The sequence below is a fragment of the Anomaloglossus baeobatrachus genome, chromosome 11 (assembly GCF_048569485.1).
Source record: "Anomaloglossus baeobatrachus isolate aAnoBae1 chromosome 11, aAnoBae1.hap1, whole genome shotgun sequence".
NCBI lineage: Eukaryota > Metazoa > Chordata > Amphibia > Anura > Aromobatidae > Anomaloglossus > Anomaloglossus baeobatrachus.
This window is the reverse complement of record NC_134363.1, coordinates 109,887,905-109,907,449: the sequence shown is the minus strand read 5'-3', so window position 1 is coordinate 109,907,449 and position 19,545 is coordinate 109,887,905. Positions and strand designations below refer to the sequence as shown.

General features: G+C 46.7%; 1 protein-coding gene across 2 annotated transcripts in view; it reads left to right on the top strand.

Moving 5' to 3' along the window:
• The window catches only part of C1QTNF5 (C1q and TNF related 5), a 76,599-nt gene that overhangs the window by 40,497 nt on the left and 16,557 nt on the right, over positions 1 to 19,545 (top strand). For both annotated transcript variants that reach the window (XM_075328907.1, XM_075328906.1), the window contains exon 2: positions 15,125 to 15,339. In XM_075328907.1, the coding sequence (XP_075185022.1) occupies positions 15,129 to 15,339 (211 nt within the window). In that variant the 5' untranslated portion in view covers positions 15,125 to 15,128. The remainder of the gene's footprint in view (positions 1 to 15,124; positions 15,340 to 19,545) is intronic.

Sequence of the window (19,545 nt, the reverse complement as noted above, 5' to 3'; positions counted from 1 at the left end):
CACTATATCATAATTTTCTTCCAACAATATTAATTCTAATTCCTCCACCTTATTTGTGAGGCTTCGGGCATTAGTGTACATGCACGTTACGTATGACTCTGTACCTATATTCCTGCTTACTGTATTGACTGTCCTAACCCTTCCCCCCGTACCACCCCCAATTTCATTACTTGTGCCCTGGTCACTATCTGCACTACATTCCCCTTCTATAAAGTGAATACCCTCGCCCCCCATTCCTAGTTTAAACACTCCTCCAACCTTCTAGCCATTTTCTGCCCCAGCAGAGCTGCACCCTCCCCATTAAGATGCAGCCCATCCCTAGCATAGAATCTGTAGCCAACTGAAAAGTCGGCCCAATTCTCCAGGAACCCAAAACCCTCTTTCCTACACCAATTCTTGAGCCACCTGTTAACCTCCCTGATCTCTCTTTGCCTCTCTGGTGTGGCTCGTGGCACAGGTAGTATTTCCGAAAATACCACCTTTGAGGTCCATGCTTTAAGCTTACAACCTAATTCCCTGAAATCATCTTTAAGGACCTTCCACCTACCTCTAACTTTGTCATTTGTGCCAATATGTACAATGACCGCTGGGTCCTCCCCAGCCCCTCCCAGTAATCTGTCAACCCGATCAGCGATGTGCCGAACTCGAGCGCCAGGAAGACAACACACTGTTCGGCGATCCCTGTCTTTGTGACAGATTGCCCTATCTGTCCCCCTAATAATTGAGTCCCCCACTACCAGTACCTGTCTTGCCTGCCCTGCACTCCTATTCCCCCCCTTACTGGAGCAGACACTCCTCTGGCGTTCAGAGGTCATGCCTTGCTGCAGCAATGCTACCCCTGTAATGACATCCCCCTCATCTGCCAAGTTTGCAAACCTATTGGGGTGTGTCAGTTCAGGACTAGCCTCCCTAGTACTTTTCCCTTTACCCCCCTTTCTAACTGTCACCCAGCTACCTACCTCACCGTCCTGCCGCTCCCTACTACGATCCTCCCTCACATCTGACCCAGCAAGCTGCTGCTCAGTGAGCAGCATACTCCTTTCCATATTGCTAATGCATCTCAGAGTTGCCAGCTGCTCATTTAGATCCAGTATCTGGGCTTCCAAACGTGCAACTTGCGCACATCTCGAACAACAGTATGCACCCTCGAACGGCTTTTCAAGGACTGCATACATGAGACAAGATGTACACTGGATCGCATTAGCAATAGTGGAGCACATTTTCTAATGGGGATAGCACTAAACAAATGTTAAGTAATTAAACAACTAAATACAAACAATTCTATTCACACTTACTTTTGCTCACACTTTGCTCACTCACGCTCACAATGAAGAAGACAGGCTTTCAGAAGTCTTCCTTCCGGCTGTAACGGCCAAAACCCGGTTCTCCTTGAGCTCGCGGTGACTCTTCACTTATCCCAGAAGGCACTGGGAATATGCAAATTATCCTCGCAAGACTCCTTCCCTGGCTTTCAGAAGTCTTCCTTCCGGCTGTAACGGCCAAAACCCGGTTCTCCTTGAGCTCGCGGTGACTCTTCACTTATCCCAGAAGGCACTGGGAATATGCAAATTATCCTCGCAAGACTCCTTCCCTGGCTTTCAGAAGTCTTCCTTCCGGCTGTAACGGCCAAAACCCGGTTCTCCTTGAGCTCGCGGTGACTCTTCACTTATCCCAGAAGGCACTGGGAATATGCAAATTATCCTCGCAAGACTCCTTCCCTGGCTTTCAGAAGTCTTCCTTCCGGCTGTAACGGCCAAACCCCGGTTCTCCTTGAGCTCGCGGTGACTCTTCACTTATCCCAGAAGGCACTGGGAATATGCAAATTATCCTCGCAAGACTCCTTCCCTGGCTTTCAGAAGTCTTCCTTCCGGCTGTAACGGCCAAAACCCGGTTCTCCTTGAGCTCTCGGTGACTCTTCACTTATCCCAGAAGGCACTGGGAATATGCAAATTATCCTCGCAAGACTCCTTCCCTGGCTTCCCTGGCACTCACAGATCTGATCGCATACACTCACTCACACACACGCACACACACACACACTCACACTTACACATCAGACCACACTCACACATCAGACAGCATACACGCACACATCCGATCGCATACGCTCACACACACACTGACGATATCGCACATACGCGCTCACACACTCACAACATCCGGAGATACCACATGCTTCCGGCCATATGATCCTCCGGCAGGTCCTGGAAGGTCACTGCATGCACAGTATCGCCGCCGAGGAGCAAGCGATATCGCCGGATGTTGTGAGTGTGTGGATGCGATCTGGTGTGTGTGTGTGTGAGAGTGAGTGAGTGTGATCTGATGTGTGTGTCTGTGTGTGTGTTCCGCCGCTGCAGGACCTTGATGCGCTCACCTGCTCCCGGTCGGCTTCTGGTGAGTATGATCGGGGGTCTTCTTTCTTCTGTCTTCTCTCTTCTGGGGGTGCCCGCTGCCTATAATGAAGTGTCCTGCAGTGTCTTTAACTCTTTCACCGCTGCCTGACACTTCATTATTGATCGCAGCTATGTCTTATTTTCAGGGGATGTCTTATATTAAAGCTTCCCTGAATACTCCTGCTATGTCTCATTTTCGGGGATGTCTTATTTTCGGGGAAACACGGTATGCAGCTGTCGTTGTGGTGACACTTTAGACATATTAGGATCACTTTGCACAAACAAAATGTCTCCACACTGTAATCATAAATTTCATCCTCCCTTATCCTTTTGGAAACACTGAGAAGGAGAGGGGGAGGTGTGACGTCACACACAGGAGAGCAGTTTCTGCCCACTTTTATTGCAGTTGTAATCCAGGCTAGTTTTACACTTGGTTCTCAGCAGCTGCTCCCACTAGAGTTTAAAAGTGGAACATAGCATACTTTTTAAATTATTTTTTTGTATTTTGCTCCATTAAAAACAAATGATAACATTTAAACAAGGCATTAAAACATTAATAAATTATATTTTTCAGTTATAAAAAAAAAAAAATTGGCAGCTTCCCTTTAAATGTTGTTTCATTTCCTTTGGTTCCTTTGGTTCTGAAGTAGTTAAATGTCAGTTTTTCTGCCAGCAGCTCTGCTCCAGTTAACGTCAGTTGCTCCTGCTCAGTAGACACACCCCCTTGTATTTAAATAGCTAGGTCTCGCAGCAATTTTTGCTGACTATACAAATCCATTTGTATAAAAGCCACCTTGGTGGAAGGAGTTGCTGTGGATTCTCCTGAAGCCGTTTCCTCTCCATTTTGGTTGTTTATCCCCTGTTTGTCTTCCTACCCTCTTGTCTTATTAGTTTAGCGGTGGGGCTAGTGAATCTCACCCGCCTCTCACTAGCCAGGTCATCTATAGTGTTACCCAGAGACTCAGGGTGCTGCTCGGCAACAGTTGTGGAGACTGTATAGACACTGGCTAGGAGAGTAGGGACAGCTACAGGGGAAGATAAGAGGTGTCCATCTATCCTTTCACTAGTCCCAGAGCCCACCATTCTTATTGCTTCCCCGGTGGTGTCTTAGAGGTGTGGTTTTCGTTGTGCGTCAGACTTCAGTTGGTCTGAATGCACTCGCCACGCTTGTTGTGTGACAGCTACCTGGCGGGAGCATCAAAATATTTGGAGGGCTATTAGTGCGTCCCTCATTTTATTAGCAGGGATATTTGTGGGGACATCATACTATTTGGCGGGCTATTTGTGAGGCCATCATACTATTTGGAGGACTAATTGTGCAACCATCATACCATTTGTGGGGTCAACGTGCTATTTGTGTGGCCATCATACTATTTAGAAGGCTTTGTGGGTGCCATCACACTATTTAGAGAGTATCACACCTTCTGAATGACTATTTAGCGGCTATCATACTATTTGGAGGGCTGGGGACAATGGAGAGAATTGAAAACTCGCACATAGCCTTAAAACCCCTGCTTGAAAACCCAGCAAGAACAGAAAAAAAAGAACACATTTTCATAAGAAATTTCTATTTTTCACATATATAGTTTATGAAAAAGAGAACAATTCTGAGATTGCACCCACCAAATAGTAGGTGCAAATAGGCACATAGAGTCACTGTGGATGAACAATGCGGTCCCGGTCCGGTATGCTGCTGACACAGTGAGCTGCGGATTGGTTCCTCCCTTGGAATATCCACCGAGGGATAATAGAGGTATAATAAATATCGCACTCCCAGGGACCACAATGGAATATATATATAAATACATTTTGATTTTTTTTTTTATTGGTATTAAAGGCCATACAATGCGCTTCTGCCCTCAAAGGACCTTCATCGGGTAAAAATAAATAATTTTTGGCATAATACATGAACTTTTACATGCTCCACAGTTATATAGACTGAGAAGCTTTGTTAATGGCTGGAGATAATGGAGATAAATGAAAACTCGCGCGCGCACACACACACTGCGAACCCAGCAAGGAACAGAAAAGAAAGAGCACATTTTTATTAGAAATTTTCTTTAGACAGATATATATATATATATATATATATATATGTATGTATCTTATATGTATATAATATACACACACACAGTGCCTTGCGAAAGTATTTGGCCCTCTTGAATTTTTCAACCTTTTCCCACATTTCAGACTTCAAACATAAAGATAAAAATGTTAATGTTCTGGTGAAGAATCAACAACAAGTGGGACAATTGTGAAGTTGAACGGAATTTATTGCTCATAAAACTTAAAACTTTAAACTTTTTTAAAAAATAAATAACTGAAAATTGGGATGTTCAATATTATTCGTCCCCTGTAAGTTAATACTTTGTAGCGCCACCTTTTGCTGCGATTACAGCTGCAGTCGCTTGGGGTATGTGTCTATCAGTTTTGCACATCGAGAGACTGAAATTCTTGCCAATTCTTCCTTTGCAAACAGCTGGAGCTGAGTGAGGTTGGATGGAGAGCGTTTGTGAACAGCAGTTTTCAGCTCTTCCCACAGATTCTCGATTGGATTCAGGTCTGGACTTTGACTTGTTCATTCTGACACCTGGATACGTTTATTTTGAACCATTCCATTGTAGATTTTGCTTTATGTTTGGGATCATTGTCTTGTTGAAGACAAATCTCCGTCCCAGTCTCAGGTCTTTTGCAGACTCCAACAGGTTTTCTTCAAGAATGGTCCTGTGTTTGGCTCCATCCATCTTCACATCAATTTTAACCATCTTCCCTGTCCCTGCTGAAGAAAAGCAGGCCCAAACCATGATGCTGCCACCACCACCATGTTTGACAGTGGGGATGGTGTGTTCAGGCTGATGAGCTGTGTTGCTTTTACGCCAAACATATCATTTGGCATTGTGCCCAAATAGTTCGATTTTGGTTTCATCTGACCAGAGCACCTTCTTCCACATGTTTGGTGTGTCTCCCAGGTGGCTTGTGGCAAACTTTTAACGACACTTTTTATGGATATCTTTGAGAAATGGCTCTTTCCTTGCCACTCTTCCATAAAGGCCAGATTTGTGCAGTGTACGACTGATTGTTGTCCTATGGACAGACTCTCCCACATCAGCTGTAGACCTTTGCAGTTCATCCAGAGTGATCATGGGCCTCTTGGCTGCATCTCTGAACAGTTTTCTCCTTGTTTGACATGCAATTTTTGAGGGTTGGCTGGGTCTTGGTAGATTTGCAGTGGTATGATACTCCTTCCATTTCGATATGATCGCTTGCACAGTGCTCCTTGGGATGTTTAAAGTTTTGGAAATCTTTTTGTAACCAAATCCGGCTTTAAACTTTTCCACAACAGTATCACGGACCTGCCTGTTGTGTTCCTTGGTCTTCATGATGCTATCTGAACTTTAAACAGAACACTGAGACTATCACAGAGCGGGTGCATTTATACGGAGACTTGATTACATACAGGTGGCTTATATTTATCATCATCAGTCAGTTAGGACAACATTGAATCATTCAGAGATCCTCAATGAACTTCTAGAGTGAGTTTTCTGCATTGAAAGTAATGTGGACGAATAATATTGCACGCCTCAATTTTCAGTTATTTATTTTTTAAAAAAGTTTAAAATAAGCAATAAATTTCATTCAACTTCACAATTGTGTCCTACTGTTGTTGTTGATTCTTCACCATGACATTAAAATTTTTATCTTTATGTTTGAAGCCTGAAATGTGGGAAAAGGTTGAAAAATTCAAGGGAGCCGAATACTTTCTCAAGGCACTGTGTGTGTGTGTGTATATATATATAATATATATATATATATATATATATATATATATACATACTGTATATATATATATATATACTGTATATATATACTGTATATGCCTTGCAAAAGTATGTATATCATTTTTACTTATTATTTTTTTTTTATAAATTTATGGGCATATTTTACAAAGACAACCTTGGTTTTAAATAATAACTTGTAGTCTAAAGAAAATTTCTAATAAAAATTTGCTCTTTCTTTTCTTTTCTGTTCCTTGCTGGGTTCTCAGTGTGTGTGTGCGCGAGTTTTCATTTATCTCCATTATCTCCGGCCGTTAACAATGCTCCTCAGTCTATATAACTGAGAAAGCCATGGAACCCATAAGGTGGAGGGGCGACATGACTAGAGGGAAGGGAAGGAGTGATGGGGTTAATGGAAACAGGAATGGTTTGTTTATAAGGCAGAATAAAAGGGATTGGTGGGTAGGAGGAGTTCCCTGGAGGAAGAGGTGGGACAGTTGAGGGGTGTAAGTAAAGGACTTTGACTTACCCCCTCTCTCTTGACTTCCGGATATGGAACGATCTGACTGGAGAGGTTCCTATAAGGTGTCAGGACGTCACCTTCTATTTCTCCATGGAGGAGTGGGAGTATTTAGAAGGACACAAAGATCTGTACAAGGACGTCATAATGGAGGTTCCCCAGCCCCTCACATCACCAGACTTCCGGATATGGAATGATCCGGACGTGCGACAGGATGGCTGCTACCCGGGAGCAGCGGATTCATCATGGCAGTGCACGGGCCCCTGGCAGCGCGGTCCCACGCCTTGGCTGCTGGGGGTTAACCCGTTGGCACTTTCCCCTCGCTCCCCTGTCAGCTGCGGGCGGCGTCCCCCCTCCCTCATATCTCAGGTACTTGCCGTGTGCGGGGGGAGCGAGGAGGAGATGCGAGAGCCCCTTCGGGGACCCTCCGCGGTAGGACGTGGGCAGGGCAGTACTCAGCTGCTGCTCCGGCCGCGGGAGGAATCTCCGTCCGGGCCGCGGCAGCCGGGAGGGGGGCGTGGCTTGTCTGCGGCCTATTTCCGGTCCGAGCCGCGGCCTGGATTGCTGGATGCGGCGGCTCCCGGACGGGGAGAGCGCCCGGCGGTGACAGAGGCCAGCTTTACCCCTCGCGGACGGTGGGGGGGGCCGCGGAGCTGCAGCCAGTGGTGGGTCCGGCACCAGGGCAGGCGGGCCTGGGGCGACGGGTGCCCAGGAGGCGTCGGTGAGTGGGGGTGACGGCAGGGGCCCTGCGGTTTCTGCTTGGTCACCCAGATCAGGTTGCAGCTCCCGGCCGCGGCGGTCTCCCCCAGGAGGGGGAGGGCCCAGCAGACAGAGGCTTTCATGGGGCCCAGGAGGGCTGGATGCGGCGGCTCCTGGCCAGGAGAGCGCCCGGCGAGGACGGAGGCCAGCGTTACCCCCCTTCCCCCGTGGGTGGAGGGGGGGTGGCCGGGGGGCTGCAGCCAGCAAGGGGTCCGGCACCAGGGCAGGCGAGCCTGGTGCGACGGATGCCCGGGAGGCGTCGGTACGTGGGGGTGACGGCGGGGACCCTGCGGTCCCCGCCTGGTCACCTAGAGCAGGCGTGCAGCTCCCGGCAGCGGCGGTCTCCCCCAGGGGGGCGAGGACCCGGCGGACGGATGCCTTCTGGGCCCAGGTGGGCAGGAGGCTGGCGGCTCTGGATGGGAGTCTGCTGGCAGCGGGTCGGGCCACAGGTACCCCCTGTCCTTGCAGGCAGCAGGGGGGGGTCGGGCCAGAAGATGAGGCCCGCGGTGGCAGCCCGTGGGTCGGGACGGTTTCCGGGGTTGTCGCCGCGGGACAGAAGATGGAGCTTGGAGGATGGTGCCCACGCGGCGTACCAGGAGGACGGCCGTGGTGGTGGCAGCGCTTCGGCGGCGTCTGCATTACATGAGCCAGAGGCGGTCAGCTCCAGCGAGGAGGAGGAGGAAGCAGCGACGGAAGAATCAGACGTCTGGATGGCGTGACTTTTATTCCAGGATACGCCGGGTCGCGGTCGGGTGAGACGGCCGTGGATTCGGCAGGGTTGGGGCGCAGTTGGTGGGGGGGGCGGCTGCGGACACGGCAGCGCCGAGTGGGTTTGTGTTTTGACAAGGTATGGGGTTTACTGCAGTGGTGTATACGGTTGTGGAGAGTGCGCATGCACCGCCGGCGGCATGGACGGGATCGGTGGTTAGTAGGCGCAGGTGCGGCAGGCAGAGTGAGGGCGCATGAGGCGGCAGGGGAGCATTTTCGGGCAGAGGCGGCAAGGGCTGTGACAGAGTGAGTGGTGAGGAGCAAAGAGGGGGATGAGGTGGTGCATTGGGCTGACAGTGGTCAAGTGTGAGAGTTATGGGTGCTTCAAAGGCCCCGCTGGGGGGGGGCTCACTTGCTGGAGGATGTGAGGGATAAGATTTGAATGGGGGAACGTGTAGCAATAGTTTCGCTGCTCCCCCTGGAACAGTTTCACCTGGATTAGGTTAAGCCAAGTGATTCCAGGAAGGATAAGTAGAGGGAGGGGAGCGCCGGTGGAGGCTCACCCCTCGTACATTTGCAACGTGGCTGCGGGCATTTGCGTTTTTGGCAAGGGTATCGGGGGAAGGAATTGGGTAATTGGTTCGGCATGGTTCGGTTATATGGATCCATTTGGGGTGGCTTGTTTAGGTCATATGGCGGTTTAGTCTGGCTTCAGTACGCCGTGTAATTTCAGCAAGGGAAGGTGTTGCGTGCCAGTATGCGGTAGGAGCATACGGGCACATCCTTATGGCTGCAGTGGATGGCGGCTCCTAGTCAGCCCCCCCCTTTTGGGGGGTAGTTGGCTGTTCGGGGCGTGGAACCCCGGCGACACGGTCGATGAGGGTTTTTTGGGGGGAATAGAATGATGGGTGGTGCAGATTTGGTGCGGACGGTTGTCTTAAGCATACGTGTTGGGTTGTGGTAAGGAACATAGTAATTCTGCGTCTTTCTATTTATATTGGTGGATCTTTGCCTCCTTATTGGAAGTTTGTGCTGGGCTAGGGGACACCTGGTGGTTGTCAGTGGAAAGAGGGGTCAGGACGTGGCTTTGGGCAGGATGGGTGGGCCATTCGGGGCCCTCCTTGTCATGATTGGGTTTCTCTGTTGGTGGGTAGTGCCGGAAATGAGCTGTATATAGATGTATATATTTCGGCTTGTTTAAAACGTATCTTATCTGGAGGAGTCATCGGTGTATGCCTGCTTGGCTCCAGAATTGTCGGCGGTTTATTATGTGTCGTTGGACAGAGGGTGGGATTTGGTAAAGGCGGTGAGCCGTGGAGCATTGATGGCAAAGGTGGATTTGGAGGCGGCATTTAGGTTGTTACTGGTCCACCCTGCTAGCTAGCAGTTCTGGTGCTGCGGTGGGGAGGGGAGTTATTATTATGCTGATCGGTGGGGGCTAATGGGTTTTGTCCCATTTTATGTTCCGTTGGGGGCGGTTATTTCTTTGTGGAGTGGTTTGTGCGTGGTGTGTCCCAGCTTACACCTCTTATTCATTATAGGTTGATTCTCTTTACATCGGGTTGGCGGGTTGATGATTCGTTGAGGTTGTTTGTTTCATTGCAGATGGTGGTGGATACTCTTTTGGGCCTGTTGGCGCAGGCGAAGACTGAGGGTCCAACGCCAGTGATACAGTTTGTGGGGGATAAAGTTTGATGTTATGGTCAGAGAGGTAGGATTCGTGGGTAATGGTGTGGTCCTATGGGCTGCGATAGAGGCAGTTAGGTCAGCTAAGACGGTGCGGTTTCAGGCAGTGCAGTCTTTGCAGGGGCGGTCGAACCACGGGTGCAGAGTTACGCCGCTGGGGGGCGTGTCTGCTGGACGGCTGGCGATGGCTGCGCCAAGGGTGCAGCCATCGGATCATTTGTGTGTGGTCACGAAGGAGATCAATGACGATCTGATGGTGTAGGAGATTTTTTCTTACGGCGATTTAGTGGCCGCGGATTGTGGCTGGGTAAGGTGGTGCCTGATGGAACGTAGCTGCGGTACTCGGATGCAGCGGGTCCAGTTGGTTTTCTGGTTGGGCATTGTGGGGTAGCGCTTCCAATCGGTGGTAGTAGTCGGGTTGGGGAGGTTGGCAGTTTTTCCAAGAGGAAGGTGTGCTGTCATTCTGACTATCAGTTGGTGGAGAATTCGATTAATAGTTGGTTTGCTAATCCTGGGGCCAAGGGTGGCGTACTTGCGACAGTTGGTTTCGCAATTGTATGCGTTTAAAAAAAAAAAAAAAAAAAAAAATGGTATGCGTGGCGCAACCAGTACTGGGGTTCGCCAAGGGAATAGCAGCTGCTTTGTTTCCTTCCAGTTCTGCAGGTCTCGGGAGTTGAGGCCGCGTAACAGACGAGGTGGGCACGGTGTGTCCTGAGGGCTTGTGGAGTCTGGTGTGGCTGTGTTGGGGAGCGGCTCGGTGCCCAGTGACTGAGGTTATTTGGGGCTGATATCCAGAAGTGTGGGTGGTGCGGATAACGTTGTTTGGGACAATGTGTGAGGAAGGCCCGGTGGAGTATTTGGTGGGGGCGTTGGCAGTGGTGATTAACGGTTTTCAGGCTGCTAGGCCGGCGTCAGCAGTGGAGCAGAGGGTGGCGGCTGTGGCTGTCTTGTTGAGGATTAGATGTGGAGAGATGTTTTCGCAGGATCTTAGTGCGCGGCAGGCCTTGAAGGGTTTGGTCGTAAGGGTGTGAGGCAGCGGGATACAAGGGTCCGTCTCCGTTGTTTTGTGGCAGCGTTTGGTGAGTGGTTTGTGGTGGCTATGTTCATCTGAGCACGAGCAGGTTTTGTTTCCCTTGTCCAAAACGGTTTGTGTTAGCCTTTTGGGAGGCTTTGAGATTGTGGGGTTGGTCAGCCCATCTACGGTTAGGAGCGGAGGTTGGATGTTGGAGGATGTGTCCGAGGTGGTGCAGTGGGTTGAGCGCCGGCTTTGTCGCTCACCGAATCAGATTAGGCGGGTGGTGAAGGTTGGTGTTGTTATACGCGGTCCCGGGTGCGGAATTTATGTTGTGAGGACGCCCAGGATCATTATTGTGTCGCGTTTGTTAAGGTACCATTTTGTGGCAGCGCTGCAGACTGGATTGCAGGTGGCGGGGGTGGGCGCCCGGAATACTACGGGTCGTCTTCCTTCTGGATTGGGCTTCCACGGAGGCCCCTCGGTGGGCTCAGAAAAGGGGTGGTGAGAAGTATTGGGAGGTGGGAGTCCTCTTGTTTCGGTGTTACGTTGGCCTCAGTTGTTATCGGGTTAAGGCCAATGGGGGCGTTTGAGTCTTTTGGGAGTGGAATGGGTTGGCGTAACAGGTTGGTGTTATCTGTGGGTTTATAACCTCTGGGTTTTGTGGTGAGGGTGTGCCTCATTTGGATATTTGGGCATTCGTTGGTTCTCGGGGCCTCGACGGTCTGAGGCTCGCCCAAATTTTGCCAGTGGGGTCTGGACGGGTCGATGGTACTGGTCCAGTGAGTGGGAGGCAGCGATTAGGTATCTCGAGAAGTTATTTATGAATGTTTTAAAAAAAAAAAAAAAAAATTGTTGGTTTGTTGCATTGTGGAAGACATACCCGGGCTTAATCGTGGGGTAGTTTTTGATAGTGTGACCGGTTTGGAATGGCGTGTGGCTTGTGCGGTAGGCAGTATCAATCGAGCCTTTATTGGGGGGCGGCGCCTAAAGTTGGTGGCGCTGAACTGGTGGTTTTGGTGATGCGATGGGGGTGCATCTTAACGTTCTTGGTGCTGTTTGTGGACGCTGGGATTGCGTGGAGGTGTGGTACAAGCTTTTGGTGTGTGGCGGGTCCAGGCCACGTAAGGAGTCACGTGCCCTGTCCTGTGGCGGGGGGTAGGTCTGGTCCAGAGGCGGTTGAAGGCAATGGTAACTGGACAGAGAGACACCATCTTGGTATGGTGGCTCCAGGTTCCGGGATGTTGCAGGCACGGGGTTCTGCAAAGTTGGAGGGTTAATCCGTAGGTGATTAATACCTCATCTCTGGGTCGGTGTGTTGCGGCCAGGGATACTGGGGTGAGAAGTGGTTCCTGGACTGGGCCTACTCAGGGTTGTATATTTACTGTATTGGTTACTGTGTTACCTATTGTTATTTGTTGGGGTCGCCCGTTGGACGGCGCCCCCTTGTGTTAGTATGTAAATAATAGGTAATAAAGGCTGCTGTGGCCAATTTTAAACCAAGTCACATGCAGTTCGTGTATTATTTACAGATGGTATTGGTGGGTAACACACATACAGCACGACTGGAGAATCCTTCCTCAATGGTCAAGAAAGCCATGGAACCCATAAGGTGGAGGGGCGACATGACTAGAGGGAAGGGAAGGAGTGATGGGGTTAATGGAAACAGGAATGGTTTGTTTATAAGGCAGAATAAAAGGGATTGGTGGGTAGGAGGAGTTCCCTGGAGGAAGAGGTGGGACAGTTGAGGGGTGTAAGTAAAGGACTTTGACTTACCCCCTCTCTCTTGACTTCCGGATATGGAACGATCCCCGCCCACCCTCCCTTGTGTTTAATACCGAGGGGAATTTTGTCTGGGTTGTTTCTTTGTCACAGCAGCGGGGGGTAGGTCTGGTCCAGAGGCGGTTGAAGGCAATGGTAACTGGACAGAGAGACACCATCTTGGTATGGTGGCTCCAGGTTCCGGGATGTTGCAGGCACGGGGTTCTGCAAAGTTGGAGGGTTAATCCGTAGGTGATTAATACCTCATCTCTGGGTCGGTGTGTTGCGGCCAGGGATACTGGGGTGAGAAGTGGTTCCTGGACTGGGCCTACTCAGGGTTGTATATTTACTGTATTGGTTACTGTGTTACCTATTGTTATTTGTTGGGGTCGCCCGTTGGACGGCGCCCCCTTGTGTTAGTATGTAAATAATAGGTAATAAAGGCTGCTGTGGCCAATTTTAAACCAAGTCACATGCAGTTCGTGTATTATTTACAGATGGTATTGGTGGGTAACACACATACAGCACGACTGGAGAATCCTTCCTCAATGGTCATGGAGCATGTAAAAGTTCATGTATTATGCCAAATATGTTTTATTTATTTTTACCTGATGAAGGTCCTTTGAGGGCAGAAGCGCATTGTATGGCCTTTAATACCAATAAGAAAAAAATCAAAATGTATTCCATTGTGGTCCCTGGGAGTGCGATATTTATTATACCTCTATTATCCCTCGGTGGAAGTTCCAAGGGAGGAACCAATCCGCAGCTCACTGTGTCAGCAGCATACCGGACCGGGACCGCATTGTTCATCCACAGTGACTCTATGTGCCTATTTGCACCTACTATTTGGTGAGTGCAATCTCAGAATTGTTCTCTTTTTCATAAACTATGAACACATTTAGATTAGCACCGCGGTGTCTCCTGTTCCCTATTCTCCTCTCTAGGGGAAAAATCCATACTATTTGGAGAGCTATGTGCGTCCATAAATAAAGTCAAAAAAGAGAAAATGTTTGTATGCTCACCACAGTACTGAATACATGAAATACCCGTAGCATATATCAATCCGGAAAGGATTCCTTCAAACCGCTGTCCCGTGGTAATACACCAAACGGAAAAAGGAAAATTTTGGATCTTGATGACTAACATCACCTTTTATTGATGTGCATTAAAATCCATTAGCATGGTTTCCTGCTATAACATGGATTTTAATGCACATCAATAAAAGATGATTTCACTCATCAAGATCCGGATTTTCCTTTTTCCTTTTGGTGTGTCCATCATACTATTTGGAGGGATATGTGGGGTGCCATCATACAATTTGGAGGGTTATGGAAGCCATCATACTATTTGGAGGGCTATATGGGGGCCATTATTCTGTTTTGAGGGCTGTGTTGGGGCCAATTATACTGTGTGGAGGGCTGTGTGAGGGCCATTATATTGCCTGAAGGACTATGTGAGTGGCTATTATACTGTTTAGAGGTCAAGATGGGGGCCATTAAAAAGTGTGCAGGCCATTATAGAATGTGCATGGTTGTGTGGGGGCCAGTATGCTGTATGGAGAGCAACTATGCTGTATGGATTGTTGTGTGGGGGCCATCATATTGTATAAAGGGCTTTGTCGGGGCCATCATACTGTATCTGGGGGATTATGGGGCTATCATACTGCACTGGAGTCACGGTGGGGGTATTATACTTCGCACGGGGTACTGTAAGGTCATAATACTGTGCTTGTGGAAGAATTCACTGTGGAGGTATCTTATTGTGTTTGGGGGGCACCATACGTTATGAGGGCCATGAAAGGGATATCTTACTGTGTGGGAACACTAAGGGGCTTCATTAGGGGAAAAATGACTGTGTAAAGTTGTGAGCTATGCTCCTCTGTGACCCCACCAAATATTATTAAGTCATTTTTTTTTTAAGTGGAAGGGACCGGGCTCTGTCCCCATCTCTCTCCTATCATTGTGACACTAGGCTTCCATAACACCTCCGCAATGCCACAGGCTGATCGCCTCCATGCCACGCCACATTGATGTAGTATTTCATTCAAAAGGAGCCCCGACCAAGTATTGAGGCATTTACTGTACAGACTTTTCAGTATGCACCAACATTTCTGAGTTTAAAATCATGTTTTCAGTTGATCTTATATAATATTCAAATTTTCTGAGACAATGACTTTTGGGTTTCATTGGCTGTAAGCCATCATCAACAACATTAACAGAAATAAACACGTGAAATAGATCACTCTGTGTGTAATGACTCTATATAATATATGTTTCCCTTTTTGTATTGAATTACTGAAATAAATTATCTTTTTGATGATATTCTAATTTATAGAGATGCACTTGGATCTATCTATCTATCTATCTATCTCTCTATCTATCCATATACACTCTCCTGCATAGGTTGATCATCTCATTCTCCTTCTGTATACCTACTTAGTATTGATCTATGAGTGTAAAAAAAAGACTTACATTTCTAATTAACTCATAGTGAGTTTATTTTTTCACAGAACAATGCTCCTTCCTATTTGTGTTATATTTTCCTTTATAATAAGTTCTTTACAAGTAGAAGATAATCAGATAACACCATCTTGTTGTGGGACCCCTGGAATACCTGGGGTCCCGGGGACACCTGGCAGCACAGGATTATCAGGAAGAGATGGTCGAGATGGTAGAGATGGAGCAGCAGGCATAAGTGGACCTAAAGGAGAGCCTGGAGAGCCAGGTAAAGAAAATTATACTGCACTGTTATTTTATGTCAAAGGAAGTAATACACTATAAACTGTCTTGAAAGCACATTGACCATAAATAAAATCTTTATCTTTGTTACTAAAATAAAAACAACAAAGGGCACTATGTGTGTATCAATAGGACCAATATATAAGGTAAGTGCACTCACTTAGTTGGGCTGTGCTGCATGCACAAACCAGAGATCCGTCATAGTTCGTCCGTGTCTCTCTCAGCGTTATGAGTGACCCCATCAGGTCGGTGTTCCCCAGCCCAATACAGGCAAGGTTGTGGTAAGGTTCTCCTGTTGTACCTCGGTTAGGGAGTCCAGATGTCCATAACTCCATATCATGGCGTTCCTCCACAGGATGGACAGCCGCGTCAGGTGAGCACTTCCCAGCACACAGAGGACCACCGCCAGCAATAAGTGCCGACCAAATGTTGTGCAATGTTACTCTAATGCAGTGGTGCCCAACCTTTCTGACCTTGCAAGCTACATTAAGCTCTGAGAGCGGGCCATGAGCCACATCCAACTCCTGTTGCCTATCACTAAAGTGTCACCCAGAGCTCCCTTTACTTGTATGATGACAGGCAAAGCTTTTCCATATAAATCACACTGAAACAATATATCAAAATTCAGGGGTTCCCACAATACTCCCATTCAGTATCCTCACATCAGGAACTCCCACCACATTGCCACATCCAGCTTCAAACACCTTCTCTGACAAGTCATATAATCCTGTCTCCAGCCTACCATAATAAAATTATATTTTAACCCCTAAGGCCAGTATGTGGGCATCCAGGTCTGCTCTTCTGTGTGGGGCTACTCACACAATTCACTATCTGGAGACCAGCTCTTCAGAGTTGTTTGCTAGACCTAGTGCTAATGCAACAAGCTAGCAGACAGACATGAGCCACTTGTCATAGGCCCAAGCCCCAGGTTGGGGACCCCCGCTCTAATGCATAGTAAATGTCGTTAATCATGGCATCGCCTCTGAGGACCAGCATGGCCAAATAGCATGTGATCGGTTTAAATGAGACATACTGAGCCAAAAATATGTGAATGTTCTTTTTATAGAACATATATCCTAAAAGGCCCCCCAATCCAATGCCCTAGTACCATACCTATACCCAGTACCATACCTATATTAAGTACCATACCATTTTTGTGGCATACGTCCAGAAATTGGTCAAATGCACACACTTTTGGATTTCGTCAGACAATAAACACCTACGGACACATAGATTAAAAAAAGTGGTGTGAACCAAGCCTTGCAGAAATGAAACAGCTTTTTACATTTTTTTATTCATAAAAATGCTTTATAAAATAGAAGTGTCATAAATTTATTTTTAGCAATTAACAGAAGACAAAATGAATGAACAAACGAGAAATCTAAATCACGTCAGTATTCAGTGTGACCGCATTTTGCCTTCAATAAAGCATCAATTCTCCATAATACACTTGTATGCAGTTTTTGAAAGATCTCAGTGAGGAGGTTGTTACAAACATCTTGGAGAACCAAGCACACATGTTCAGTGTATGAGGCTTCTGCAAATCCTTCTGTCTCTTCCTGTAATTCCATACAGACTGGATGATGCTGAGAGGCTCTGAGGGCCGGATCATCACTTTCAGGACTTCTTTTTCTTCTTTAGCAGGACAATAGTTCTTCAGGACTTTGGCTGTGTGTTTGGGGCTGTTGTCTTGCTTTATAATACATTTTGGAGCCAATCAGACAACTCCCTTATGGTAATGATAAGTATCTGCCTCTATTTATTAGTATTAACTCTTTCGTGCAAGAGCCTGTTTTTGCCTTCGTGACAGTGCCATTTTGACAGATTATAACTCTGGAACGCTTTAACGATTACAATTTATTCTGAGATTGCTTTTTCATAACATATTGCTTTTTCGTGACTTCATGATAGTGGTAAAATTAAAATATGTTTTGCATTTATTTGTGAAAATATCGGAAATTTGGTGAAAATTTAAAATGTCACAATTTTTAAACTTTGAATTTTTATACCGTTAAACCAGAAAGATATGTCGCGCTAAATAGTTCATAAATAACATTTCTACCATGTTGTCTACTTTACATCAGCACAATTTTTGAAACATAACTTTTTTTCCTTAGGAAATTAGAAGGGTGAAAAGTTAAGCAGCAATTTCTCATTTTTCCAACAAAATTTACAAAGCCTTTTTTAAGGACCACATCACATTTGAAGTGACTTTGAGAGGCCTAAGGGACATAAAATACCCAAAAGTGACACCATTCAAAAAACGTCACACTCAAAGTACTCAAAACTACCCAAGTCATGCAGTTTAAGGGCAAAGGTACCAAATCCTAATGAAATGCGTGTAAACTTTTGACTTTTTCAGAAAGTAATAAAAATGCCTTAAATCAATTACATATAGTTACTTAGGTTCAAAAAAGACCTAGGTCCATCTAGTTCAACCTGTCTCTCATTATTTTGGCATTTGGCAAATATAAATAATTTTGGTTCCTAATTGACCTAAAAGGGTTAAAAAAAAATTCTGATTTTATGTCAGATAGTGAGGAAAACATGCAGATGTGTCTTTAGAGATAGTGTATATAAACTTCTGGTTTCAACTATACCTCATGATAACCTCATAATACACCTCAGCTGCTGCAGAACCTCAGTCCATAGTGATGTGGGTGCAAGAGTAAAAATGTATGTATGTATAACCTTATACGACACCTCAGCTACTGCAGACCCTCACAATACATGTTAGGCTTCCTTCATATGTGCACATGAAAGTGTGGCATGGTCCATTTTTACCATCACTGTTTAGGTGTGTGCCGTCCATGAGACAAGTACCAGAATAAAATGCATTTAAGTAATTACTGATTTTTACCGTATGTGTTAAAGATCTGCAAAAATAGATAGATAGATATTCGGCAGATATATAACTTCACAACCACACAATACATTATAAAATATCATCCTTTAGTACCTGGCCTGTGGAGCTTATTGTCCAGCTATGTATTCATCAAATAAATAAAATAACTTTTTTTTGTGGGATCCACTTTGTTTGATAACCAGCCAAGATAAAGCAGACAGCTGGGGGCTGATATTATCAGGCTGGGAAGGGCCATGGTTATCGGGCCTTCCCAGCCTAAATATACCAGCCTGCAGCTACCCCAGAAGTAGAGCATCATGAGATGTTCCAATTCTGGTGCTTTGCTCGGCTCTTCCCAACTGTCCTGGTGCAGTGGCAATCAAGGTCAGGGTCTTTGAGGTTGATGTCAGTTGTGAATTGTCGAAAAACACAGCTAGCATTAAGCCCAAGGGTTATTAATGAAGAGGCATCTATCAGGTAGATAGATAGATACTGGGTGTGGCTTCAGTTGTAATGGTATGACCAGTCTCTGACAGACAGGAAAACACTAGTCGGGGTGTGAGTAGTTCCTCCAGAATTAGGAGAGAGCTGGTCACATGACTAAGTGTGGCGTCTAGGCAATGGTGCAGAATGCTGACAAGCATATTACAAACTATCAGTATTCTGCAGGGTAGGTACTCACAAATTATAGTGAATGTATGGACATTGCTTTACTGTTGCCTACAGTCATTTTTTCCCATTTTGACTCATCAGTCCACAGCACCTGTTGACATTTTTCTCCACCGCTAATCTGACGATTTTGTGAATCGTTGAGTTAGGTATGGATTTTTGACTACAATTCTTCCATGACCACTTCTGGACAGACATCTAGCAGTAGATGTGTGCTGCATGCAGAGCGCAGGAAAGAAGTGACATGTCACTTCTTAGAACACGCGCTTCAGGCAGCAGCCGAAGCGCTGCGCTCTAAGACGCCACGTGCACACGGCTCCTGCATAATCTTCATAGGTTATGCAGGGGACGCAGGACGCATCCAGTTACGCTGCGCTACAAAGCGCAGCGTAACTGCATGTAATTACGCAACGTGTGCACATAGCCTAAGAGTCCTACGTAGGTTTTTCTGTTTCAATAAATGGCTGTGTTTCAACCTCCATACGTAAATGATGACCATTATCATTATCACCTGTTTGGTACAATTGGTAATTGGTTACTCATACACCTGACTATAAGTCTATGTTCCCACGGTCCTTTTTTTTCAGCACAAAAAAAGCATGTCTTGGCAGGAAAAACGCTGTTGAATATATGTGCTTTTTTCATGCATATTGGTGTTTTTTCATGCTTTTCCACATG